The sequence below is a fragment of the Rattus norvegicus genome, chromosome 5 (genome assembly GCF_021556685.1).
Source record: "Rattus norvegicus strain SHRSP/BbbUtx chromosome 5, alternate assembly SHRSP_T2T, whole genome shotgun sequence".
Taxonomy (NCBI): domain Eukaryota; kingdom Metazoa; phylum Chordata; class Mammalia; order Rodentia; family Muridae; genus Rattus; species Rattus norvegicus.
The window spans coordinates 151,898,405-151,925,739 of NC_141538.1; the positions used below are offsets into that span (position 1 = coordinate 151,898,405).

Consider the following 27,335-nt stretch of genomic DNA (forward strand, 5'->3'; position numbering starts at 1 on the left):
GATTCACTTCCCATCTGCTGTAGTCACTCTCTGGCTGGGGATGTGGCTCACCCGTACAGTGCTTACCTAGCTGGAGTGACAGGTTTGCCCCCAGCACTGCCAACTCTACCAGGGGATGGGGTGGCGGAAATAATATACTCATTCACTGCTGTGAACTCTTTGAAGTTTTTATTCTTATGTGTTCAGGAATTCATGGAGGCTAAGAGAATGTCAGATCCCCTGCAGCTAGAGTTACCAGAGGTCTCGAGCGAGCTGTCCAACAGGGGTGTTAGAAACCCCACGCTGGACCTCTGGAAGAACAGTAAGCACTTTCACCCACTGAGCTATTTCTCTAAGGTTTGTTGGTTTGGTTTTTTTTAAATGTGTTTATGTGCGTTCCTATGTGGGAATGTGCAGAGCAGTATAGGTTGCCAAGGTTTCTGGGTGTTGGATCTGCCAGACTAAAGTTACAGTTTGTTGTACTTGGGGGGGGGGGTCTTCTGCAAAGAGGACTCAGGGATCTTAACCACTGAGACATCATCCCAGTCTCTCTTTTTTTCTTTTTTGAGACATGGTGATGTGTTTATAAAAAGATAAAGGGAGGAGGGGATATGTTTGGTGGAGGTGTGGTAAGGTCTGGGGAAGGGGATGCCTTAGCAGGCCCATGCAGAGGCATTCCTGCCCCTGAGGAACCAGCCACACACGACAGTATAGTATAGAATAGAATTTATTCAGGGCATGGGGAGGGGAGTTGAGTTGAGAGGGTAGTAGAGGCAGAGAAAGACGGGGGGGGGGGAAGAGGAGGAGGAGAAGGAGGAGAAGAAGAAGAGGAGGAGAAGGAAGAGGAGGAGGAGGAGGAGGAGGAGGAAGAAGAAGAAGAAGAAGAAAAGGAGGAGGAAGAGGAGGAAGAGGAGGAGAGGAGGAGGAGGAGAGGAAGAGGAGGAGGAGGAAGAAAAGGAGGAGGAAGAGGAAGAAGAGGAGGAAGAGGAGGAAGAGGAAGAAGAAGAAAAGGAGGAGGAGGAAGAGGAAGAAGAGGAGGAAGAGGAGAGGAGGAGGAGGAGGAGGAGGAAGAAGAAGAAGAAGAAGAAGAAAGAAGAAAGAAGAAGAAGAAAGAAGAAAGAAGAAGAAGAAGAAGAAGAAGAAGAAAAGGAGGAGGAGGAGAGGAGGAGGAAGAGAGGAGGAGGAAGAGGAAGAGGAGAGGAGGAGGAGAGGAGGAGGAAGAGAGGAGGAGGAAGAGGAAGAGGAGAGGAGGAGGAGGAGGAAGAGGAGGAGAGAAAAGAAGAGAGAAGTCAGGGGCTGGGGATTTAGCTCAGTGGTAGAGCGCTTACCTAGGAAGCGCAAGGCCCTGGGTTCGGTCCCCAGCTCCGAAAAAAAAAAAAAAAAAGAAGAGAGAAGTTAAGTCGAGGCCAGCCGTGAGCATGTGGAGAGAGAGTGGGGAGGGGAAGGCAAGAACATACAAAAGCAAGCAGCCCCTTTTATAGTGAGTCAGGCATACCTGGCTGTTGCCAAGTAACTGTGGGGTGGAGCTTAGACAGAATGCTAACACAGGGTCTCACTATGTAGCTCTGCCTGGAATCACTCTGTAGACCAGGATAGCCTCCAACTCATAGAGAGCCACCTACCTCTGCCTCCAAAGTGCTGGGATTGAAGGTGTGCATCGCACAGGCTGGTCTTGATTTCACAATCTTTCCGTCTCATAAGGGCAGGGACTGCACGAGTGCCACACATCATCTTCAAATTAAATCTTTAATTCATCCTTGTTATAAAAAAAATTTAAGTAGAGAGAGATACCAAAAAGTGTCCTTTATGATTCAGAATTTGCTACTTCTGGGCCAGAAAGAGGGTTAGGTGGGTGAAGGTACTTGTCCTCAAGCCTAACATGCCTAGTTTTATTCCCAGGACTCACATAATAAAAGAACTAATGCTCAACAAGAGGACTTCCACGTGTGCTATAGGGTGTTCGTGTTCACACACACACACAGTAAACTGTTGCTTTTTAAAGAATTTACCACTTCCCTAATGAATGCTCCTGTGTACTGGGCCAGCAGCTTGATAAAGACACTTGAGGACAGGAGGCGTGGCTCGGCCTTCCTTAGTCCAAAATAGGCATTAATAAACAACTGGTGAAAAGAATCCATTTAAAATCTCTTAAGCCTCCACACTTTACATTTTTAGATCCAGACTTCCGCTCGCCCCACCCCAGTGGGACTACTAGAGACCCGCCAAAGCTTCCTCTTTTCCCACCTTCATTAAAGAACAAAAAGACATCCATTTCTTCGTCCTCACAGTGTCTGGTTTGTATTTTAGCAGGGTCTTAGAAGGAAATGACTTTTCTCTGAAACTGTGGCCGCCCAACCCAGCTGTGGCATTCTTAGACCTCGGGTAAACAGGAAGCTTCCCGCCTTGGGCCCTTCATGTTCCTCCCTCAGACTATTAAAGACTGTTAATAGGCCGGTAAGAGGACAGCTGCTGGCCATAAAGTCAGCCCACTCCTTAGATCCTCGGCGGCTAAGCCTCCCAGGCCAGAGGCCCGGCTCCTCCAGGTGTGCGCACCTAGCAGGGGTCCCCAGGTGTAGGGTATGTAGCGATGAGCTCGGGGGACAAAACCCGGGAGACCGCAGCAGCTCTGTGGGGGGTGAGTCACCCCTCCCAGGAGAGGAACAATCGCTTCTGGTTATCCCCCAAAAGGAGGCAAAGTGCAGTAAAGGGAGACCAAAGGGCTCCGGCTCCTCCCACACCCTTTGCGGGGGAGGGAGGGGGAGTCCTAGGATTTGCAGCTGCTAGTGAAGCAGCAGCAGTGTCTGCCAGCTGGAGGGACACTAGGGGAGAGGTGTTGTCTTTTGCCAAGAAGGGCACTTGGTGTCTTGGCAGAAGGCAGAGGGCTGCCCCAATCTGTGTGTACATTTTCAGTAGCATTTGACTCTGGACCAAATGCTTGGCTGTGCTAGTGCTGTGGTGATGGGTGGGAATGCTCGTTGGCCAGGCGGGCTGGAGGCTCCCACAGAGGGTGCTGGGCCTCGGCCAGGAGCTTCCCTTCAGCTGGCAAGTTGAGCTTTGTGTCACGGTTGGAGGGAGTGTGTCCAAATTCCAACTCTCAGCTTCCCAGAAGCCACTGCTGACTGCCATCTGTTTTGAAGGATGCTGCTTATTGGAATTTTTGGCCCAATGGGGAGTAAGAAGGATGACGACAGAGAGCCAAAATTTTTACCTGGCTCAAGAAATGCACAAACGCTGCACAGCAGGGATGCTTTTTTTTCCCCCCATTTATACAGGGTCGTATTCTGTAGCTGCCCTCAAACTCACCTCCGGCCTCAGCATCCTGGAGTGTTGAGATAGGTGGGAGTCACCACATTCCTCAGGGTCAGTGACACTACTATTAGTAACCAAAGGGAGCCAGGAAGCAGCATATGCTACTAGACAACCTTGGGCTGACTTCGCTACAATGTTCCCCCACGAGTGCTGCGGTCTCCAGGCCTCTGACTCACGCCTACCAATCAAGCATCTTTGAGAATGGAAAACCCGCCATCCTGGGTTACCTTTCCCACCAGGTGTCAGGACTCGCCCACAGCTTCTATTCAGAGTGGTTCTCAGGGTTGGTGGGCAGGCTCTTTCCGATTGATCAAAGGAAATGGGTGAGCCTCTGGGTACTTAGACTGTGATCTCTTGTTTAAGGTAGCCTCAAGATTTAAGGCCTAAACCACACCCCAGGGAAGGAGTCTCCTCCTTAATTTCAGAGACGGGAAAGGCTCTGAAGGTAGCTTTAGATCATACAGCTGGAAAATGAGGAACCAGAGCCAGTGCTCTGATCCAGGTGACATTTATTACTGAAATTAGGGCCTCACACACTTTACTGCTGAGTTCTACCCCCTAACCCCTATGGTTTATAGAAACTAGTTCCGTAGAGCCTGTGGAGTACACTTTTACTCCCAGCCCTCAGGAGGCAGAGGCAGGAGAATCTGTGGTCAAGACCAGCCAGATCTACATAGCAAGTTCTAGGACAGCCAGATCTACACAGCAAGTTCCAGGACAGCCAGATCTACACAGCAAGTTCTAGGACAGCCAGAGGTACACAGAGGGACCTTGCCTAAATCCCATGACCACCCCTCCTCCAGAAAAAGGTAGTTCATTGCAAAAAGGAGTTTTTAGATTGTCTTAGTCTGTAACACACACACACACACACACACACACACACACACACACACACACACGTATCATAAAGAAAACTTCAGAAACCTCTCTTTTAGAGCAGGCAGTTCCTTTTTCCTTCAGTCATTACATTGCACTATCTCCATCGTCATGAATGGACTAGGCTGTTGCCTGTGATTTGAGCAAACATTTAAATTTACCCACCAGGCCAGGCAGTGGTGGCTCATGGCTTTAATCCTAGCACTCAGGAGGCAGAAGCAGGTGGATCTCTTGAGTTCCAGGTTAGCCTGGTCTGCACAAATCTGGTTTACAGAGTGAGTTCCAAGACGCCAGGGCTACGCAGAGAAACCCTCTATGGAAAAACAAAAAGATGAAGACTTACACATGGATCAGAGGTAGGTTCAAGATTGCCTCATACTTGTTGACCAGGAAGATGAGAGACAGATCTACTGAGCAGCGAAGTTACTCCCCTAAATTCACCCCGCCCAGGATGAGAGGCTCCCATTTTCCCTTCTTAACTGGCCTCCAGAGAGACATGGGGAAATCCCACTGGACAGTGCTCCAGGAGTGTCCAGGCAGTCCTAGTTGGGGTGTCTTACAGCTTTCAGACCCAGGCTTAAATTAGCTTCCAGCTTGCCCTGAGATTCCAGGTCAAGTCCAAGGCAGGAAGTTGCAATGCAGAATTAGTCCCAGGAGCCAGTAGGTCAGGAAGTAGACTAGGATGCATTTTGTGACTGGAGAGCAGGTCTTCCAGTTGTATAAGAGTTTCATGACACAGTTTCTGGGGGCCTTTTGTCCTGGTGGGGAATTCTCAAGAAGCTTCTGAGGGGCTGTGTCTACACATCTTAACAGTGGTTCTCGATCCTGAAGCAGGTAAGCTGGAAACCAGTATGTGATGGGAGTGGAAGAGCCCAGAAGTCGCGTGAGAACCTGGAAAAGCCATGTTGGTTGGAGCATCAGTGATGTGGCTGGGTAATCATGGCCTGACAACTAAAAGTCACACTGGGATAGCAATTGCAGCAAAAGCTGCAGATCTGCCTAATGACGTATACATGTCAGCCAGACCAGCCTTGAGTTCCTGACAATCAGTCTAATTACCATGATAACCGCCAACCAATACAAAAAACTCCATGTGCTCTAATTTTACCCAAGGTCTCTACATGTTAGTCTGCGTTGGAGGTGGGAACCTGAAGAGGCTCCTTAACACAAGGGGCGAGAGCAGAGAGTCTCGTTCTTCTTCGTTCAACCTTTCCCATCTCACAGGAGTTCTGATTCAAGTCTCCAAGCGCTCTCACCTCCTTGCAAAGTCTGAGCTTGCCTGGCACTCCCTTCAAAGCTGATCCCTTTGCAGACACAAATTACAATTCTTTTATTTCCCCTAACTACATGGCTCAAAGAACATCACAAATTGTCAGAACTGGTCAGTGTAGGAACTTCCTTGGAGACAGCCAAGAACTTCAAAATTGGAGATAAAATCAAACCTCTGAACCTGTACTGTCACCACCACCCCTATACCCTGGACAAGACGTCTACTGCCTGTGCTCAAGACACCCTAAAAGGCCAACATGGGCAGTCTGTATACTAGGGAAAGTTCCTCAAGAGAACTGATAGCGTATAAACACCAAAGATGAAATGAGCCAATTTAAGCCACATTAGATCACACTAAAGGCAGGCGTGTGCAGAGAAGGGGAGAAGAGGAAGAGAAACAGACACACACATCCAAAAGAGTCTGGATTATAGAGGGAGGAGCCTCTTGGGCAGGCAGGGTAAGCCAGATAGGGACTGAGGGATGCTGGGAGAACCAGGAAACCTGGTCTGTTTTGGTATGTAAAATATGCACCTCAGTCCCTTGTCCCCGGTGGAAACCAAACAAGAACCTCCTTTATCCCTACAGTCCCCTGAACTAAAGCCTCTCACAGTCTTCACACCTTTGCTCATGCCCCCTCCTTCCCAGCTTTTGTTTTGGAGACAGACTTTTATGTTGTGCAGGCTGACCTCAAATTATGTATATGAGAATGATATTGAACTGATTTTTTTGAGAGTTTTCCACTGAACCTGATTCATTGCTAAACCGGCTGCCCAGCACACCAGTGGTCCTCCTGTCTCCCCAGCACTAGCACAGGTGAGCACCATCACCCCTGACTTTTTATGTGGGTGCTAAGTTGAAGATGCAAAGTCCATGCTGTAAGCGCTTCATCAGTTTAGCCATCCCTCCATTCTACGCGCCTCTTATATGGGAGGTTGTTTTGGTTTTTCACTCTTTAGAATCTATTTTAGATGTAATACCTTCGTCCCTTAGTGAGTTAAGAACTTTTCCACATCCACAATAATTATTACACTGTGTGTGTGTGTGTGTTATTTCAGAGCTAGGGATTGAACTCAGGCTTCGAACATGCTAGGCAAATAATTATGTACCACTAAGGGATACTCTCAGCACAACTGTACCAGTCAATCTGAACTTTTGTTTCTTGAGCAGGATAGCAGTCTGCAGATTTTATTTTTTTATTTTTTTATTTTTTTCGGAGCTGGGGACCGAACCCAGGGCCTTGTACTTGCTAGGCAAGCGCTCTACCACTGAGCTAAACCCCCAACCCCCAGATTTTACTTTTTGAGAGAGGGTTTCACTGTGTAGTCCCAGCTTGCCTCAAACTCAGAGACCCACCCACTGGGATATTTTGTTTTTTGTTTTGTCTTATGAGAGGGGTTTTCTGTGTATCCCTGGCTGTCCTGGAACTCACTCTGTAGACCAAGCTGGGCTCGAACTCAAGAAATCTGGCTGCCTCTGAGTGCTGGGATGAAACCACCCAGATATATATATATCTAACAGCAGTACTATAATTTGAAACAAACAGGGTTTCACAAAGGCCCAGGCTGGCTTCAAACTCACTATGTAGTAAAGACTGAACTTAGTCTTTTCTGTCTTTTTGAGCGAGGCAGGTCTCATTATGTACCCTTGGCTGGCCTGCCTGTAACACAGAGCTCCCCTCCCAGGTACTGGGACTGCAGGCAGTCTCACGCAGTATTGGGAAGGACCTGAGGTCTTCATGCATCCTAGGCCAGCAGTCTACCAACTGAGTTTCCTCCCTAGCTTCTATGTTAACTGTCTATTATGCCTGTCTCTGTGTTCATAGCATGAGGCTCACTAAGGAAATACTTGTGTCTTACTCAGGTTCTCATTTAGATTCTGGAACAAAGAAAGCCTCAGGTTCGTGTTCCTCTGGTTACTCAGCCAATGTGGGTCTGAGGATTGCTTTGTAGCCCAGGCTGACCTTCATTTAAACTCTTCGCCCATCCTCCTCAGTGGGGATTACAGTTGTATCTGATCTCATCTGTCTGCTCTAACACCTGTTGACTAAATGAAGCATGGGTCACTGAGTGAGAAAGTTACCCGTACAGCTTCTACCTGTACCCTCACAGCCACCGCAGGCAGAAACCCAGCTCACCTGGACATGCATGCACAGACCTCCAAAGGCCAGCAGCGCTGCCGCGTGGACCAGGTACACAAACACCTTTGCACTGAGGAAGCCAGGATGGGGCTTCTCCAGGCTCTCCCTGTCCTTGGTCCTTTGCAGCCCAAGGGTAAGGCAGAGCCAAGGGTGGGCGGTCACATACGTCCAGGTTGCCCACACAACCAGTACAGTCACTGGTGTAGCTAGGAGAAAATTCGGCACCTGTCTGAGCTCATAGTATCGCAGAAGACCAACGTTCCAGTAGACATCCTGAATATAGCTGTATATTAGTGGAGGAGCCCGGGAGCACCATGGGGGCTCATAGTCTCCTGCAAGCCGGTAGCCTCTGTCCGAAGCTAGCCGCAGCAAGGGCTCAGGGATGGCATGGGCTGAGCCTGGGAAACAGAACTGGGTGTAGGCATAATACTGAAAGAGGGCAAAAGGAAGGCTGACTGTGAGTACTGACAAGCACAGAGAGGCCATGAGCTTGACCAGCCCTTTCAAGGGGTCCAGCACCACCAGAGAAGAACAAAAGCCTCTGCACTGAGAATGCAGGAGGAAGCCAACGCTGACCAGCCCGTTGGAGCGCACCCCAGCGGCAAGAGCAAAGAGCAGCCCACTAGCCCAGCCTCGGCCCCTCTCCAGCTGCCCCATGGCACTGAATGTCAGGAAGGCAAACAAAGCTTCCGAGTAACCAGCTGCCAAGAAAACATTGGCAGGGCTGAGGCAGAAGAGCAGTGCCGCACAAAAGGCCTGGCGAGGACAGTGCAAAACCAGACAGCCCAAGTCATGAAGTGCAACTGCGGCCAGCACAGAGAACAGGGAGTTGAGAAGTGCTACTGAGACCAGCAGGCAACTGCGCTCGCTCAAGAGGCCCTGCAGGGGCCTCAGCAGTTCAGTTCCCATCAGCAGGGCCAAGGGGAAGCCAGGGAAGAAGGCAAAGTTGTGCTCATAAAGGTAGCCGTGCTCAGCAATAAACAGGAAGTGTTCAGCATCCCATCGAGACAGACCACCCAGAAGAGCTTCCACAAGCTGATCCACAGAGCCCGAGGGGGCGAGGCGGGGAGGAGAAAAGGCATCGGCATGGTGGTCTGGGATGATGATATTGAAGAGTGCCTGTGGGTGAAGAACCAGGATGTTGGTGAGTAACTGCAAGAAAAGAATTACCCTTACTAAATACAAAGAGCAGACTGTTGGCCTGTGCGTGTGCATGTAGGAAGGGGCTCAATGCTAACTTTAACCCTAAGTCTGACACGAGTGCAGAGGTCAACAAACAGGAGATGCCTGAGTCTACCATAGAAGCTGGGTCAGGATCCGTGCCAACTAGATATGGACGCAGGAATAGTTCTCTCAGGGGTGAGACTGAAGGAGCCTGCCTGGGGAGGAAGTAAGGGCAGAGAAGAGCTCTGAGCATGGCGCCCGTCAGCGATGAAGGTGGAGTTCTCCTGGAAAGGACTGAAGGATCCAGTATGGAGAGGAAGCAGGAAGCCAGCCATGCTAGCATAAGCCTTGACTCTCTGAACTCAGGAGCCAGAGGCAGGCAGATATATCTGTGAGGTCCAGGCACACGAGCAGGAAGGGGGAGTGAGGAGTGAGGTGCAGGAAGCCCCGGGGAGAACAGTGTCTTAGAACCAAGTGAAGGCCATGACTGAGAAACTGTTGAGTGCGGCTCACAGGCCTGGTAAGAGGAAGTGAAGCTGACCACAGACTTCAACAACGTCTCTAAAGGTGACTGGTGACTGATTAAGAGCTATTTCTGCAGAATGGGGGTAAGTGAAGCCACCTAGCCTACAGAAAAGGGGAGATTGAGTTTTGCTGTAAGGATGAAGGGAAAAATGGGGTAGTAGGTCCACTGATGTACAGTAAAAAGGACAGTCTCATGTATGGGGGGAGGGAGTTCAACCTGCATGAGAGCAGAGTGTGACCTTGCCCTGCACACCCAGTGCTGGTTCTGGGTGGGTGTCACCAAGCCCGGCTGGGGTGTGGAGGGGCTCAGAGATACATTTTTGCACATCACTGGAATAAGGCAGTGTAAGCAGGCAGGAGGCAGGGAGGAACACGGGCAGGTGAGCTGAGAGAGGGTCATTCCGCTTCAGCAGTAAAGGCACATGGACACAAGTAGGTCAGGGATTTTCCTGAGTGTTAATTAGTACTTCAAAGTACTGGGAAAAGTTGTTACAGATTTGAAACTGCTTGGCAAGCCTGGAAGGTAAGGGGCCCTGCTTCTATGCAGAGGACCTGGGTTTGGTTCCTAGAACCTACAGGGCAGCTCACAGCCGTCCGGGACTCCAGCTCTAAAGAACCTACTGCCGGGGTTGGGGATTTAGCTCAGCGGAAGAGCGCTTGCCTAGCGAGCGCAAGGCCCTGGGTTCGGTCCCCAGCTCCGAAAAAAAGGAAAAAGAAAAAAAAAGAAAAAAAAAAAAAAGAACCTGCTGCCCTCCTTTGGCACTGTGTACTGTATGCAACATGCACACAGACAAAATACTCATGCACATAATTAAATATTTTTTTTTAATTGTGGAAAGAGGAAACCATGAAACTTAAATGCTGGCTGTAAAGTCGAGCTGTGTACTAGAACTACCCAGAGTTTACACAACACCTACAGAGTCCAGGTCTCTCTCTTAGTGACTTAAATTAAGATTGGACAGAGCCTGGGCATTTGACTTAAAGAAGAAGTAGACTTTTGTTCATTGTGTGTGGTGTGTCCACATCGCACTGCAGGATGGCTGGTGCGAGTTGGTTTCTTCCTTGTACTACATGGATCACAGACCAAACTCGGATTTGGAGGCATGTGGCTATCTACTGAGCCATCCTGCCAGTACTGGATTTTAGAATTTTAAATTGCATAATACATTTTATATATTTATTTTTTTGTGCTAGAAAATAAAATCCAGAGCCTCATATGTTAAGCACAAATCTACCTTTGGGCTACATCCCCCTCCAGCACTGCATCTATAAAAAGTGCCCCAGGTAACTGATGTGCAAAAACCATTTGAGAGAACAGGAGGGTGAGTGGGATATGGAAATTCATCAGGACTTCCAGGTGGCGCTAAGGACTCGCTTTATCTTGTTTTTTTTTTTTTTCTTTAGAAAGGCGAGTTAATATAGTTGATACACTTGTGTTGTCCTTAGGGGAAGCTGTAGGCACGGAGGAGGCAGACACTCTATTTACCAAGACTAGACTTCTGTCTCATGAGTAAAACAGGAGTAGCGGGACAAGAGAGCTGCATGGATGCCTGGGAATGCTTACCACAACAGAGCAGACTCAGCTCTGTAACAGAGGAAGCTGGAGGCCAAGAAACATGGTGGGTTCCAGATTACAAAGCCAGAGAGAGTGAAAAACTCAGATCTGCAGGAAGAGGAGTGAGCTTCAGAGACAGGAGAATGGTCAAAGAAAGGTGCAGGACACAGATTCTCTGGGAGCAGTGAACCTAAGCTCTCTGAAGGGAGGCAGGACGGTGAGGCGAGGGATCAGGCACAGGGCATATCATCTTCTCACTGTTGATACCACAGACATCAACAGAAGCAGTGCCAGAAAGAAAGGGTGCCGGTGAGCGGGGAGTTAAGGCTTTGAGAGTAACTGTCATGGCTAGGGATGGCAGCAGCAATGGAGGGAGCTCGGGCTACAATGTGACAGCACTGGCTTTATAGCTGGAGGGTGAGAGAGAATGAGACCAATTTATTGTTATGTGTCTTTCTGCCTCATTAGCCTGTCAGCGACTTGAGGGAAAACATGACCTTTCCCTCACAATTTAGCGCAGTTTTGGGAATAAGTACTTACTATAATTTTGGTGGCTGAACTTCAGGGATTTGAGGAAATACAGTGTTTCCAAGCTCACACTGACTGCGAACCCAGCTGCCCTGGCTCCCCTTCCCAGATGCTGACTTGCTGTCCTGCTCCTTGGGTTCTGCCAGGAGCTCAGCTGACACTGATTCAGAGCCATCACTGAATCAGGCTCCCCAGCCAAGCAACCAGAGCACAGCTCACTCAAAGATCTTTCTCTTTTTGTCAGTTTCTTCATCAGGCCACTCCGGTGAAAAGACCAGGGGCCAGGTGACAATCACAGATAACAGCACCGGCCACCCAGTTGAAGACCTTTTAATACCCAAGTTGGCAGAACCTGAAGTGGTTCATACAACAGGGGAGGAACGATCAGAGCCAGAAGCTCAGAGGGGTTAGAAGAGGGGAGACAGAAAGGGTTTCTACAAAGGAAGCTGCTAGGAGCCCCGGACACGAGATAGAAGCACACGCACGGCATTTCGTCAACTCAGCCAATCTAGGGTGGTGACCTCTGCTCATTCACAATCATAGACAGAGCAGGACGCTAGGCACCAAATCATTCATTTATGTGCGGTTTTATTAAAGTATGTATCAAGGCAGCCTGGGGGAAGGGCTTGGTAAAGGGGCAAACATACTGAGGACTGAGTGGCTGGGACAGCAAGGAGAGGGTGTCAGTACTGTGGATACGCATAGATGGTGTCTCCACTCAAGTCACTAAGAACTCCAACCCCAAGAGAGAGAGCCTGGGCCACACCTTGAGCTGTCACACACACCTTACAAGCATCTCTGTTGGTAAGACCAGCAGATGCCTATGGCTGCTGGGAAACCCTCAACTTTGGGTAGGGAGCTAGGGAGTATGCGGTCTTTAGCCTGGGCCTCTGCTGCTTCATGTGTAAGACAATGACCAATGCACTGTTTAAGGCTCTTGCTCACTTCTCCGCCACGGCCAGGTCTCATCTGCATGGGTTCAACCACACGCTGAGGCACACCGGGAAGCGGAGATGAGGACCACTTACTCTTCAGTCCCAGCTCAGGCATGGCAAGAGCACGCTTAGGGGAGGGCTCCAGACTGACCTGTAGCTCAGGCATGGCAAGAGCACGCTTAGGGGAGGGCTCCAGACTGACCTGTAGCCCAGGCATGGCAAGAGCACGCTTAGGGGAGGGCTCCAGACTGACCTGTAGCCCAGGCATGGCAAGAGCACGCTTAGGGGAGGGCTCCAGACTGACCTGTAGCTCAGGCATGGCAAGAGCACGCTTAGGGGAGGGCTCCAGACTGACCTGTAGCCCAGGCATGGCAAGAGCACGCTTAGGGGAGGGCTCCAGACTGACTGACCTGTAGCTCAGGCATGGCAAGAGCACGCTTAGGGGAGGGCTCCAGACTGACCTGTAGCCCAGGCATGGCAAGAGCACGCTTAGGGGAGGGCTCCAGACTGACCTGTAGCACTAGAGTCAGGATGCGGCAGCTCACTGCAAATTTCAGCACCTCTTTCTGGGACGGGTCCAGGAGCCCCATCCTCACACCATCAGGACTGAGCTTCCTCTGGCTTCCAAATTCTGACACCCAAGGAAGAAAATGTCACACACAGGCCAAAAGCAAATCAACAGCATTTCCTCCAGAAGAGCCACCCACTTCAGCATCGCTATGGCAAACATAACCACCTGACTTCGGGTGGGAAGACTCTCTTGAAGGCAGATGGAGCACTGGTGTCACTCTGAGGCTGTGGTCTAGTCAGAGAAGTAACACACAGATAAGCACACAGCTGGAAAGCTAAGCCCACGGAACTTAAAAACCTATTCAACTGCTTTTATGTAGGACTCAAAAGACTGGGGTTCAAGGCCCAATTCTGTCATTTGCAGGTTCTCACTCAGTCCCTCTGAGCCTCAGCACCGTATGTGTAAACCCGCGCACTATCTGCAGCCCTCCAATCCCACCAACACGTCATCATGGTAAACTGAACTCAACTCCAAGGCACTGCGCAATCCATGCTGTGGCTTTTATTATTCCTATTATTTGGCTGTGCTGTTCCCTTTTGCCCAGAATAATAAACGAATTCCCAAACCAGAGTCCCCAAAGCGGGGCACTGAGCCGTCCTAGAAGTCTGTAACAACACATGCCAGCTTAGCTCTCTGATGTGTGTTCAGCTGGTCTGTTAAAATTAAGTGGAGAAGGAAAAGAAAAACCACCGCTCAGCAGGACTTCGGCCAGCTCCCACAGCTAAAACAAACTTAGGGGGAAGACAGCGTCTACCACTAGAGAGGGAATAAATAGCGATTTCCCATCTCTGTGGGCGTGGCAGCAAACTCATACAAAAACCCATGCCATTCTGAGCACAGAATGCACACCAAGGCATTTTTTAAAAAACACAATTTAAAAGCAGCCATGGCTCTTACTGTGTATAAGCCAGAGCCCCTCTTTCTTCGCTCACATGGCTAACCCCTCCAAACTTTTAGGCTTCACTGGCCTTCTGGAATCTTCTGATCCCACTAGACAGCCTTATGCTCTCACTGCCTCTTGCCTGCCATCTTTATCTCCGTATCGGTTACTTATGAGGACAGGAGTTTTGCGTCTTAATTGTTTTTCCGGGACCTAGCATGTAAAGGGATATCTGTTCTGGACAGCGTAGAGAATCACCAGTTCTCTGCCTCTAGAACTGAAATCACCGGGCCAAGCACTCCTCCCATCCTGTTTCCTGCAAAAGGCCCATTTGCCGCCACAGTGACCCACAAGGCTGAAGGAGAGAGGACACTCCCACAAAGTTGTTCTCTGTCCTCACTTAGGTGCGCCACGGCCCACCTGTAGCCACACACATATAAACATATGCACGCAAAATAGAATGAAAACAAATGTTAAAAATCACAGAAAGCATGGGAGAAAATAAAAAATTCTCCGCTAAGCGAATGGCTGGTTAACTGCGGCAGTACCCCTTCCTCGGCACAAGGGGGAGCCTGCTGCTTACTTCATCACCAGGGGACGCGGAGAAAAGGAGGCTCCTCTAACCTCCCAACTCCTTGTAGGCTTACTTGTGACAACTCCGTTTAAAGTTAAGCTTCTGCACACCGCCAGGAAACAGTATTTTCTGACTACACACGGGATCTCCAACACTGGACTCACTAAACCTAAATACATCACAGGAACACGCACACGCACACCCAATTCCTCTGCCCTAGGATGCCTTTTTTTTTTTATTTTTTAAACTTCCCTGGCCTCCCATCCGCATGTACAAGGGAGGCAGGGAAAGGAAAAGTACTGAATCCGCCTCTACATCTTGATTCTCACTCCCTCCTTCTTTCAAACTCCGGCATCAGTGGCCACAGGAGACGCAACCCACACTCAGTTTACAGTTAAACCAAGTAAAATCAAGACAGTTAATGATCTCTCTAGCTATTTTGCCAACACCCCTTTGAAAGAAGCCCCTTGCCAAATCAGACTCTTAACTGGCCGGATGCTTAGAACCAGCTAGTTTCATTCTTTTAATTTTCCTGTGAGTTAGGCTCCAGAGATCTCATTAGACACCAGTAAGACCGTGTAATTACCATCGCCATTTTATGGATGTGAAAACTGAGGCTCACTGGAACCAAGTGACACTCCCACCACTTAAAAGCGCCTCATGCACTGCTTTCTAAAACCTATGCCCACGGTCATGCGAGCCTTTTGCCATAAACACAAAGGGTCTGCATTCTTTTCCAGCTAGGACATCCAAGGCCTAGCCCTGTACTTTCCCTAACGATAGCGACTGTTGTTACTGGAAGCTTATGGTGATGGGCCCTATCTGGGAAAATCTGTTAACTCTCTGGCCAAGGCTAATATATCCTCAATGGGTGATGCGTTCTGACCCAGAGGCCTCGCGAAGCGAGCGGCCTCCTTCTCCTAAGTTCCGCGGTACTGGGAGCCCCTTCCAGCCTGCTCTTTTCGGACACAATTCCTACCCGGGAAGGGGTAGTGACCCTCACCCCAAGGGAGCCGCGGCCCAGGGCTTCGCCCCTAGGGAACGGCGGGGCCGGGCCAGGCAACAGGGCCGGAAGCAGACGAGGGCCGGAGGCCGCAAAGGAAGAGGCGGCGCCGGTGGCTGCTATGGCGGAGGGGCGGGGCTCCTCGCTTCTTTACAGCCTCCGCCTAATTTCACTCGGCCTCCGTTTGACAGTTTCCCTCCCCGGAGAACTCCAGAGTTCCAGAGCTGGCGCCGGATCCTCCGCGCCCGCGCGTCCAGACCACCCCCGCGGAGCTCCAACCTCAGCGCCTCCATCCGGGTCACGTTCGTCCCGCGCCTGCGCGCTGGCCCCGCCGACGGCGGCCCCGCCCCGCTCCTGCCCGGACTCGGAGCACACCGCCCCCCTCCTTGGCGGCCATGTTGACCCCGGCTAGGGCGGGGGCCGAGGCTGAGCGTCGCACCTTCCCGGCGTGGTGACACCTGAGGAGTTTGCCTCTTCGCTCGCCATCAGTTTGTGCGCGGGCGCTGCGCTCCCAGTCGGGGCTCTCGCCCCAGTTCCCCCTTCCGTAAACAGCCTCTGACTTCTCGTTGTGGGCCGAGGCTGGACCGGGTACTGCCCCAGGCCTTTTCACTGCTGCCTGAGCCGCGTGTCCTCTCCTGTCCCGCCACACCAGCTCAGCACAGGACCTGGCACACAATAGACAATATGAATAGGCAAAAGAAAGCCTTCTTGGGGTTTTTGTGGCAAGCAGCGGTACCCAGCGCCTGGGTGAGAAGAAAGTAGGGGAATCCCCCTGACTTTCCCCTCCTCTGGCTATGAAGGACCTCTGCCCTGCTTCATTCAGTTCACAGTCCCACCTCAGGTGACTGTATGGGACGAGGAAGGAAACCTCAGAGAACACCCCCGAGGACTCCTCCCTCAAGCAGTTTCTGTCGCAGGAACTGGCGCCAAAAAAAAAAAAAAAAAAAAAAAGGAAGCTAATTCAACTAAACCGTCTGTTGGGGAGGAGCGGCCAGTTGGTACCCCTCTAACGGAAACTGTTAGAACAACTTTGCACCCTCCTTAAAGGAAACAGATAATAAATCCTTCTCCGTTGGTGGATTTCTTGTTTCACAGGATTCCAAAGCCTTCTGTGGTTTCAGTTATCTGTCCTCTCAACGTAGCTTGGGTCTAGGTTAACCTCTGGCCACAGCCCGGGCTGAGGGAGGGGTTTATCTTCTGCAACAGCCACAAATGTGGGTGGGAACAAAGAGATGGTCGCTATCTCTCCAAGCAAAGAAAAGTAGCCCACATCAATTCGGTGGGGGCCAGTAGCTGTGTCTTTCTATCATTTCAGGCCCTGGGATATCAACTGCCCCTTGGTTGTGTGTAAGGTGGATAAATGTATAAGGCACATTTTAAAGACTGGTAAAGAGAAAATAGGAGTTTACAAAGTCATTCTTCTAGGTTTTGGTTTTTGTTTTTTGGTTTTGTTTTTTTAACGTGGAATCATCGCATTTGCTGCCAGTCTTGTGAGTCAAATGTCAGTGCCTCTCTGGGCACAATTGTGACAAGGGCTCAAGGTTGTGACTTGAGTCTCTTAAAGACAAAACGGAGACATTGCTTTGTGAATTCACAGGGGAAAATGGCATGCATGCTCAAGGTTCTGTCTGTCCGTATTGAATTCCCGCAGAGTCTGCTTGTAAAAAAAAAAAAGGCAGGGGTCCTTTTGTGAGAAGTGAGAGTGTTTGCTCAAACACCCTTCCTTAGGAGGTAGAACTTTGTCTAGATCTTCAGTTGCACTTGGCTGCAATTTCTCCTTCCTTCCCTTCCCAGCCACCCAACCCCCTTCTCTTCTGCTCTGTTTCCCGTTTCATTTTCTGGCTTCTGCTCCTACAGAAAAACAAGGAAGCTGAATCTTGTGCTCTCAAAGCCCTGACACTCTGGCTTTTTGGACTGGAAGGTGGCAGGATGGGATGGGAGGAGATTGCAGGGCTCCAACGCTGTGAGTGAGAGGTGAAAGTGACAGAGCACTAAGTAGTTTGCCTTTAGAGTCTACAGTTAAAAATGGAGCCTGCTGAGCCACTAGAACTGGAGAAGGCAAGGGAATCAGCCAGCCATGTCCCCGGGCTCCAGAAAGAGTACATCTCCCACCTGGTATAAAGAAGGAAGTACTCTACACCATAAGGCAACAGTTTCACTACACAGATCCCTAAACAATGTAAAGTTCAAGAGGATGATAGCATCTTAGTCCTTGGAACTTGCGTGCCTCTGCATTTTCTGATTTTCTTGCCTGAAACAGTATCACACCAGACTTACCCTATGGCTTCAGGGACAAACTATCCATCCACACCCACCACCCTGTTCTGTCTTTCCCTTGCCTGTTTTAACACCATCTATTTCTTCCTGTCCAACGTCTCCTACTGGTCTTCCTCTTTTGGGATATTAGCTTCTGTATATAATGGAACACCGGGGCAATCGTTCACCCAAGTGTTATAGAGTGCCTGAGAGCCATCTTGGGCAGGGAGTATGAAACAGAACATTTGTCCTAGACTTTATCCCAAGCACCACAGAAATAACAGCCACAAAACCCACCGTGCCTTGTCAGCTTTGTGTCTGCTGAATAAACCAGCTTAACTTGGTGGCATATTTTACAGACAAGGAAATTAAGGCTCACTAAGGGAAGTCCCCAAGGTCACAAATGTCTTGAAGTCGGGTCTCAGCCTTCCAAGTTGGTTCAATTGATATATTATTGAAGAGTCTTGCTATGTAGCTTAGGCTGGCCTCGAACTCATGATTCTGAGATTATTTACCTGTGTGAGGCACCATTCCCAGGTACTTCATGTTACTGTAATGTTTCCCAAGTTTACACTTTTATCTCTTCCTGACTAAGAGCCTTTAGGGACTATATTTTGTATCATATATAAGGCACAGCAAGTCCTAATAGCACCTACCTTCTTTTTCTTCCAATGGAACCGTACCATGCCACGGACAATGAGGAAATCCCCCTGAGGAAGACATGTTCAATCCTTGCCCTCATGGGATTTATGGTTAGGTAGCATACAGTACTCTTCAAAGACAAGCTGTCCTAACCCCATGTCTACCAGAGAAGTCAAGCTCACCTCAGAAGCAATCTGACAACTTGATTCCACCTTGTAGCTTCCCAACCTTGTTCCTGCCCCCAACCTGAGGTTACCTGGGCTCCAGACTGGGCAGAAACAGCCCAGTGTATGTTATCTGTTCTCTCTAGTCATTTCCCTGGTATTAAGCTTTTTAAAGCCCCCTAACTGTGGGGTTGCAGTGTCTGACTCTCATCTGAGGCAGGGCACTGGATTCAAAACCTTACTGATGAGAAGGACCACAGTTTGTGCTTTCTTTATTGGTTGTTCAAGATGGTTTCTCTGTGTAGCCCTGGCTGTCCTGAAACTTGCTCTGTAGATGAGACTGGCCTTGAACTCACAGAGATCTGCCTGCCTCTGCTTCCTGATTGCTGGGATTGAAGACTCATGCCAGCACTACGAGGCCACCCTCTGATTTCCTTACCATCTACAGTCAGTGGGCTAGTCTAAGGCTCATGATCAGAAGCCATACCTTTCCAGAACTTGATACTTCTTTTCGCTGAACATAAAAAGTCACCGACTAATGGTTTCCAAGGACGAATCAGAGATGACACCAGTTAGGTCTCGAACATTTACTAGAAGTATCCTGTTTGACCTCTGCCATGTTATTTGAAGGCGCTCACCCACCCCAGATGACTAAGACTCTCCCCTGTCTCCAGGTGCAGGGGATGCTTCAAAAACCACGGTCATGTTACTAAATACTTCTGTGAGCATTTGCCTTTCAATAGTAGAAACCTTGACTCTACTGAGGCATGGTGGGAAGGCCTTAGCCCCTTGGGGGTGGCAGTGGCTGCCAAGCGAAAGAGCCAATGAACTTCAGAGTATTGTTTAGGAAGTACTTGGCTGCGGTCCAACTCTGAAAGAAGGTTAAGGTCATTTGGGGGTGGGGGTTGGAGGGGAGGGAGGAGCCTGGGAAAAGAACTACTAGCCACACCCCGGGTTCTCTACTGGCCAGGTTCTATTTACTTCTCAATAGCTAATTACTCCCAGCTCGCTGGTCAGCAGTCCTCTCTGCCAGTGGTTCCAGTCAGGAGCTGGAGACTGGGCTAGGCTGCCCCCGGAATTGCAGGAGAGCCGCTGAAAGGAGCCCAGGAAACAGAACTCCTAGGTAATGCTCCACACACAGCCCAGAAATGCACTTTCTAGACTGGGAAGTGAGAGCTTCAGAGTTCCGTAACAAAAATAGCGACTGGTATTACTAAGTAAAATAAAGATATGAAAAGCCCCTCCCCCAACCCCTTCAAAAGGAGAAACCATCTTGGTTGTCAAAGGTTTCTTCCTCAGTCAGTACTCATTCCTCATTCTGGCCCCCTGACTCAAATATTAACAGCCACATCAAGTTAGACAAGCGTTTGACTAAAATTCTCGAGACACCTTTGCCTCCTGCCAAAGACAATAGAAAGCACCCACCCAGTGCAAGCTGTGGACCGAGCACGAGCACGGGGTGCCACTTGCTGGGAAGAACTTGGGCCTTGGTCAGAGGGCCTTGTTTTGCATATGAAAGGGAGCTCTTACACTTACCTCAGAGACACAGGGTGTTTGTGGGACTATTTGCAATATATTCTGTTCAGCAGAACAGACAGGTGTGCAACAGAAAACCATCTCAGGTCTCACTAAGTATTTACAATGATCTTTTGTTAGCATCTTTGATTGTTCCAGAAAAAAAAAAATCTGAACCTTAATTTTCCCCACTTTCCTAAGGGAAGGAATGATAGAGATGAAGAAAAAGGGGATATTATAAGACTGGCCGGGAAGCAACTGCGTCTGCCGCTATGATGCCATTCAGTAGATACAGAATGCTAGGTGTACGTTGGAAAGGGATAGGGCGGTGAGCCTCACAGACTTCGTGGAAGATGGCAAGGAAGTATGAAACTGGGTAGAAAGGGAAGCAAGACGGAGGGAGAGAAGGGGGTAAAGGGAAACGTGTGAGTGTTTCACCTGCACTTGGGTGGCTGGTGCCCGTGGAGGCCAGAAAGGGGCAGAACCACCCCTCGGACTGTAGTAATAAACATTAGTAAGCCGCCTTGTCAGTGCTGGGAACTGAACCTGGCCTTCAGTCAGTGCTCTTTACTGGTTCTCAGCATCTGTGCTGGACAGCTCACAACTGCCCCTAACTCCAGGAAATCCAATAGTCCCTTTTGGATTTTTAACCCTTAGAGCACCTCAGACTGCAATGTAAAATAAAGTGGCTAATACCAGGCTACCTAGCCAGTTTGAGACCTGAGCTACATGAGCCCTTGTCTCAAATACGGCGATTGAGAATACAGGAATATGTATTCCTGTGTGTATTCAGGCACAAGTGCAAGTCAGAGGGGAAAAAATTGAGAAGTAGGGTTAGAGGGTTCTCTCCTAGCACGTGGGTCTTGGGGAACTGGGGTGTGAACTCACGTCATTAGGTCTGTCAGGAAGCACCTTAGGAAGTTGAGCTATTGTGCTAGTCCCCCCCCCCCCCCTCTTTTTTGGAGGTCGAGCCCTAACTCAAAAGCCTTGGGCGAGTTAGGCAGCAGGCTCTACCACTGAGCATAGCAGACCTGTGACATATGAACAAAGGCAAGATGATAAAAAGCTATGTATGTATGCGATTCTCGGACGAGTGTTATCTGTGGTAAAGGAGTATAAAGGGCAACTCCAAGGTGGACACTCCTTGACAGTAGAGCACAAGAAGGTGGGAGCCAGGCACGATTGACACAAAAGCTTTAATAGCCACCCCAGCCCCCCTTTGGAGAAACTATGTATATCAAGGCAACTCTAGGCAGGTTGCCTCTGCCTGAGTTCTGGGACTTAATGTATGTCACTGTATCTACGAGTTCAGGAGTTTTTTCTGACTTCTAATGAGTTTCTGTGGTTATTATATGTTTGTACCCAAGCCAAGCACAGGAGGAGGGGAGGGCTATTTTAAGAACTTGAGGAAGATGTGAGTAATGAACTTGAGGTGGCAGTGGCTGGACTGAGAGACAGAGTCAAGGATCCGTTGTGATACTGCATGCCTTTAATCTCAGGAGGCAGAGGCAGGCAGACCCCACAGAACTCTTTAGAGGTTCAGGCCAGCCTATTCTACAGAGTGAGTTCTATAACAAACAGAACTGTAGTGAGACTTTGTCTCAAAAATCACAAAAACAACAATCAAGAAGAAATGAATTGGGTTGGGGATTTAGCTCAGTGGTAGAGCGCTTGCCTAGGAAGCGCAAGGCCCTGGGTTCGGTCCCCAGCTCCGAAAAAAAGAACAAAAAAAAAAAAAAAAAAAAAAAAAAAAAAGAAATGAATTAAGGGATTTTTTTCTGGTCAAACATCTAAGGTCGAACTTGCAATTAACTGCAAAACCTTTGAGAAAAAGTAGGCTTCCAGACCAGTTTCTCTCTCTCTGTCTCCATCTCTCTCCCTTCCTCCCTCCCTCTCTCTCTCACACACTCAAGCTTTCAGCAGTGATATACTGAAGTCCGGAGTCAAGAGAAGACCAGATTGCAGCAGCAGAACTACTTCTAGGTAAAGGTTATTTCTCTTTGTCAACCACAACTTAGAGCACATTAGGGGTGTTCAAGAAGACAGGACTCCTCATACCCTACAGAAGGCCAAGACAGAGACTGTGTAGCTGTCCTGGAACTCAACATGTAGACCAGGCTGGCCTCAAACTCCCTCTGCTTCTCAAGTGCTAGGATTAAAGGAGTGTGTTACTCTGCCCAGCTTCTCTTACTTTAAAGATTTATTATATATAGTTACATTGTAGCAGTCTTCAGACACACCAGAAGAGGGCATCAGATCCCATTACAGATGGTTGCAAGCTGCCATGTGGTTGTGAGATTTGAACTCGGGACCTGTGGAAGAGCAGCCAGTGCCTAACTACTGAGCCATCTCTCCAGCTCTTCTATTACTTTTAAAAAGGGGCTAGCCTGGCTAAAGATCTGGTTTAGTTTTATGAACATTCAAACTGTCTTGTGTACATGGGGCCCACAGAGGTCAGATCATGCTACATCTGTGGGTCCTGGACCACCCCTTGACCTAAGGTTGTAAGCTACAAAGCGAGTGCTGAGAATTGAGCCTATGTAAAAGCAAGTGTTCTTAATTACTAAGCCATCTCTTAAATCCTGGTTAAAGATTTATTAGTTTTGTGTGTGTGTGTGTGTGTGTGTGTGCGCGCGCGTGCGCTCGCACGCATCATTAGAGGGGTCAGATCCCATGGATTTGGACAGGAGGCTGTCATCCACCAAACATGGGTTTTCCTAAAACTGCCAAGCTAGCTATCTTTCCAGCCACAGGTAAAGCTTTTTAAAATAATTTGAAAAAAAAAAAAAAAAAAAAAAGCCTCACAAAAGTCTTACCAAGATTTAATGTACATTTATTCTTAACACGTGGAACATATAGTATAAAGATTTCATACTGAATAAATGATATTCATTAAGCCAAAAAAGGAAAAAAAGGAGGAATTTACATCAAGTTTTTAGCTACATTGTTGAAATACAAATATGCAGATTTTATCACTGAAAAATCTCAATTGTGTTTCTTCATCAGCAACTTCAACTGAACCTAGAACCTTTTCACACCTCGATTAGAAAGGAAACAAAACAAAACAAAAACCCAGAAAAAAAATAAACTGTAAGTTGATTGGCTGCCGAGACAGCAAGGACTTTTTACAGAGACCTGTAGAGCATCGCACCAAGAGGGCGACGTCTGGCAAGAGATTAAATAGCTGTGTCTCGCTTTGTGCAGGTCACCAACTTGTTAACTCGCCATACTATAAAGGGGTAGCTGGGAAGGGAACCAAACTGTGGAGATTCAAGGGTATGTGCAATGTACAACATCATATATATACACACGTGGCAGCGCGGCCGCTGCGGCTAAGGTTAAAACCAGGTCTAAGAGGTGATTCTCAGGGTTATTCATACAATCAAGGAGGAGAGAAAGAGGTCAGGGTGTTGTAGGTTCACACATGATACTTTGGGGGAAAAGCCTTTTTTTTTCTCCTCAACATTTAACTAAAAACATTTTTAAAAACTACAGCTTGCTGCTGACCCAGCGTCTTCTCTCGTTTCCGTGTGAGACATTATTATTACAGTATGTTTACAGTATCAGGTGTCCAGTACAGTACATGGAAGGACCTACACTCTACTGCACGGGCCTCGCCAGTGAACAGGGCTGCTCACGACTGCCACCTTCGCGGCTCCTGCGAGATCGTGAATGGACAGCAACAAAACCACACAGCTCAGCAGTCACCTTTGTCCTTCAGGGTTTTTTTGTATTTTTTTTTCCTTTTTTTTTTTTTAACCATTAAAAACAGTTATGAAATGTGGCATCCCGTTGATGCAAGGACCGGGAAAGCCATTTTTTTTTTCCCCAAACTCACTGTAAACAACAGTAACTTTGGTTAAAATAAAAAAGTCTTCTATGTAGGCAGAGCTTTGTCTTTCAACAGGGTGGGTCCTGAGGGAAGCAGGTGAGGGTGAGGAACAGAAAGGTGTGAGGGAGTGAGGGTGGGGAGGAAGAGAAACAGGAGAGGCTTTCCCAAGGGAGAAGCTGGACAGCACAGGGTAAACTGGATTCTGAGGTGGTTTTGCATAAATAAAGGGCAACAGTCAGTTTCTAAGTTCTCCACACACTCACACACACACGGGGAGGGGAGGTGCCCCACGGCTGTCATGACTGGCCAATCAAAAACAGTACATCGCAAATGACTTGTGAAACCAGTGAGTTCATCAGTGGTGACACGGAGATGTCCAACAGCCGTGACTCGTACAGAGTGAACTCTGAGTGGTTCTCGTCCACCTTGGCCAGGGCGAGTAGCGCTCGGGCAGCCCGCCGCATCATGTCCACACTAGTTGGTTCAAAGGGTGGGCTCTGCATATGGAGGAGGCTGGCCTGGCTCTGCTGGAACTGGGTGGCAGCAAGGCTGTCCTCCAGAAAACCCAGGAGGTTGCCGATGCTGCCCTTCTGCACCGCAATGGCCCGGGCTGCCAGGCTGTCCCCCTGTGCCAGATTTGCCAGCAGTACCACGGCCATCTCCCGGCACACTGGGTTCTTTCGGTCACTGAGGAAGCGCACCATGGTACTATACAACTTCTCCAGGCGGCTAAAAGGGGGCGTGGCCAGTATCAGGTCCACATTGTTGTCCTGGATGCTGAGTTTGCTGAGGGTTTCCAAGACCAATCTCTGAGGAGAGAGGACGGCATTGGGGCCTAGGGTTGAGAAGGGGTCCTGGGCTTCAGCTGAAGGGCAAACTGCCCAGTGTAGGAGTCCATCCAGGACAGGCAGGCAGATGCTCTCAGGGTATGGGGATAGGTCCAATTGCCCCGAGATGTTGGCAAGGGTGACCAGAGTGTTTTCCCGGAGCATCTCCAAGCAGTCCCACCACCATTCCACTTTGTCACAGCTCACCCCTTGGTCCTGTTCCTCCTCCTTCTCATAAGTCAGTGGCGCCTGCTTCCGTTCTGGGTGCTTATGGTGCAGGAGGATCAGCTTGCCCAGGATAAGCAGCAGCCCTGGGTGTTTGGACATCTCAAAGTCGTTGCCTGGCACAAATGACAGGCTCCGGATGGCATTAGAGACACAGACACAGCGCTTAGCAAGGGAATCCTGCCAGTCCAGAAGGGTACACAGTGGGGTCTCATCCTTACTATGGGGTTCGTCCTCTAAAATCTTGATGTTCCGGTGGCTCTGTGCTGGGCTAATGCCAAATGGAAACTTGCTGCTTTCCTTGTTGGCCTCTGCACTCTTTGTTCCCTCGTCAGTCAATGTGCTAGACCGGGTGGACAGCATGTCATCCATAGTGGCTGTGATCCTTTTTTCTGGAAGGCCATCAGGCGGGGGACCCTCCTGCTCCGTTGTCCCTGGTGTACCCTCTACTGTTGTGACGTGTTTCCGAGGGGGCACTGGGGAGGGCACACAAGGCCGGGAAGGCAGCAGCTCTATCTTGCTCTCAAAGTGGGTCTGGATGTGCTCAGTGGTATCCCCACCACCAATCCGCCAGTGCAGCAGGCCACTGTCAAACTCCTGCACGCGCCCAAGCTTATCTGAGCAGTCCACCACAAACGGGTCATTCTTCTGCACGATCTTTACCGGGAGCTTGTCAAACTTACTGACTAGCTTCTCCTCACTCTTCTCTGAAGGTGGCTTGTCCTTGCCCAAAAAGGCCATTTCCTCATCATTTTCAACCCCTTCCTCCTCTTCCTCCTCCAGCTTGGGATCTACGTGTTCCTCTTCCTCTTCTTCCTCTGTGGGGGCCGGACTAGACACCTTGGTCAATCTCCCAGGGTCTAGCAGTGTTCTTTGTCCTGGGTCCCCTACCTCATACTCCTTTAAAATGCCAAAGATTTCAATCAGGCATCGACGGAAATATTCAACAAGGAGCTCTAGCAACCCTGGGAGCTGAAAGAGAGAAAAGGAAATAAAGAAAGGGAAGAATTCTTGACATGAGTCCCCAAGACCTTATCCAATTCCTTCCTTCCTTCCCTCCCAGTTTGACATAGTTTTCTCACGCAGGAGGCAATGAAGTTCCTATTCTAAAGGCATCTCCATCAATGAGTCTTAAAAAAAAAAAAAAAAAAAGACATCTCCAGCACACTGCTTTCACTTCTCTCGAACCATTTCCTTCCCAAAGGAACGAAGTTTTCTTTGACCCAAACAACAGTTACATAAGTCTGCCTCCAGCGAGCGAGAGATGTGAGCTACATAGTCTATACCTCACCGATCAGTAACAACCAATGCTTCTAACACTTCTTCCTGAATGTACCCCCTTTCCCAGCATGACCTAGGAAAGGGAATGCACTGTCAACAGATGTTCATCTATTCTCCACTAGTTTCTAGTCACATTTCCTTTTGCCTGAATTCCATCCATCCACCTGATTATTAGAATTGTAAGGATCTTGTTTTTACTGCTGCCTTTCACAGAAATGACCTATATGAAATGGTGATAAAATCCTAAGCATTATAAAGTTGGTCCCGGCATATGGAAATGAACACAATTTACCCCTTACTCTCTCGTGGACAAGACGTTACGGAACAGTAATAGTCCTGCTCTGAGCAGCTATGGTGAATCACAAGTGTAATCTGAGGGTTTTGGAGACCAAGGCAGGTCTGTTTGCCTTGACTTCAAGGCCAGTTCGAGATAATGAGTCCCAGACTAGCCTGAACTATAATGTGGCGCCCTTAATCAAAAAGCAGAAACTAAAGAAAGGTAAGCTTTATAATCAGAAAGATGCTGGTTGCTCTGTGAGTCTGGGCAAACATAAGGCTATGAGTGTGGCCGTGTTAGTGCACACCCTTGCTCCAGCACTTGGGACGAAGAGGCAGGTGGGCTCCTGTTAGGTTCAGGACACATACAAAGTAAGTTCTAAGCCAGCCAGGGATACAGTGAAATTGTTTCAGAAAACCAAAATGAATCCAAGCCCACTTATTTAACTCTCGTGTAAAAATGACAACCGAAACAAAATGGTGAGCAAAGCAAGAGCACACTAATCTAATGATGCGTCCTCCAGTCAGCTCCCCCATCAACAAGTGGGCATAGTCAAGATTCAAATATACAGTGGCACACGCAGTAGTAAGAGCTGGAGAGATGGCTCAGCAGTTAAGAGCACTGGCTGCTCTTCCAGAAAACACAAGTTAGATTCTCAGCACCACAGATACACCACACCCATACAAGAAGACTAAATTCAGCAATTTCCTCTCTCAGTGTAGAAATAGAAGAGGGGAGGGAGGAGAGGAAGGGAACTGCTCTAATCACTGGTAATACTACACTATTTCTTCTGGTAGACTGGTATTAATGTCCTTAGTAGTCTATCTTCTTTACTTCTGCCACCACTGTCACCATCACCACTTTTTAATTAAAACATACAAGATCTCGTTAGTTCCAGGTTGGTCTCAAACTATCTAGGATAACCAAAGATGATTCTGAACTTCTGATCTCCTACCTATACCTCCCAAGTGCCGGGATTATGTGTACACCACCACACCTGATTTATGTGG

At 48.9% G+C, this 27,335-nt stretch overlaps 2 protein-coding genes and 1 long non-coding RNA gene across 26 annotated transcripts in view; 1 reads left to right on the forward strand and 2 right to left on the reverse strand.

Moving 5' to 3' along the window:
* Positions 1-1,711: 1,711 nt before the first annotated feature.
* Pigv (phosphatidylinositol glycan anchor biosynthesis, class V) lies at positions 1,712-16,469 on the reverse strand. Of its 16 annotated transcripts, none has more exons than XM_087550242.1 (6): positions 15,746-16,177; positions 13,015-13,080; positions 12,791-12,909; positions 8,585-8,690; positions 7,569-7,969; positions 3,754-5,055 (listed from the first exon to the last, which is right to left on the reverse strand). In XM_087550242.1, exons 3-6 carry the CDS (start codon positions 12,866-12,868, stop codon positions 4,777-4,779), a joined length of 864 nt encoding a protein of 287 aa, XP_087406368.1. In that variant the 5' UTR covers positions 12,869-12,909; positions 13,015-13,080; positions 15,746-16,177; the 3' UTR covers positions 3,754-4,776.
* Positions 8,350-13,419, forward strand: LOC148006094 (uncharacterized). 2 transcript variants are annotated; one of them, XR_015621203.1, is made up of 3 exons: positions 8,350-8,715; positions 11,588-12,440; positions 12,492-13,419. It is a non-coding gene; the product is annotated as an uncharacterized LOC148006094 (long non-coding RNA). The 2 variants fall into 2 exon arrangements; XR_015621202.1 differs by lacking the exon at positions 8,350-8,715 and having other exon boundaries at positions 10,825-12,440.
* A 6,220-nt stretch (positions 16,470-22,689) lies between the features above and the next one.
* Positions 22,690-27,335, reverse strand: part of Arid1a (AT-rich interaction domain 1A) — a 73,194-nt gene continuing 68,548 nt past the window's right edge. For 6 of the 8 annotated variants that reach the window (XM_087547853.1, XM_087547852.1, XM_087547850.1 and 3 more), the window contains one exon: positions 22,696-25,739. In XM_087547853.1, the coding sequence (XP_087403979.1) occupies positions 24,012-25,739 (1,728 nt within the window). In that variant the 3' untranslated portion in view covers positions 22,696-24,011. 8 annotated transcript variants of the gene reach the window in all.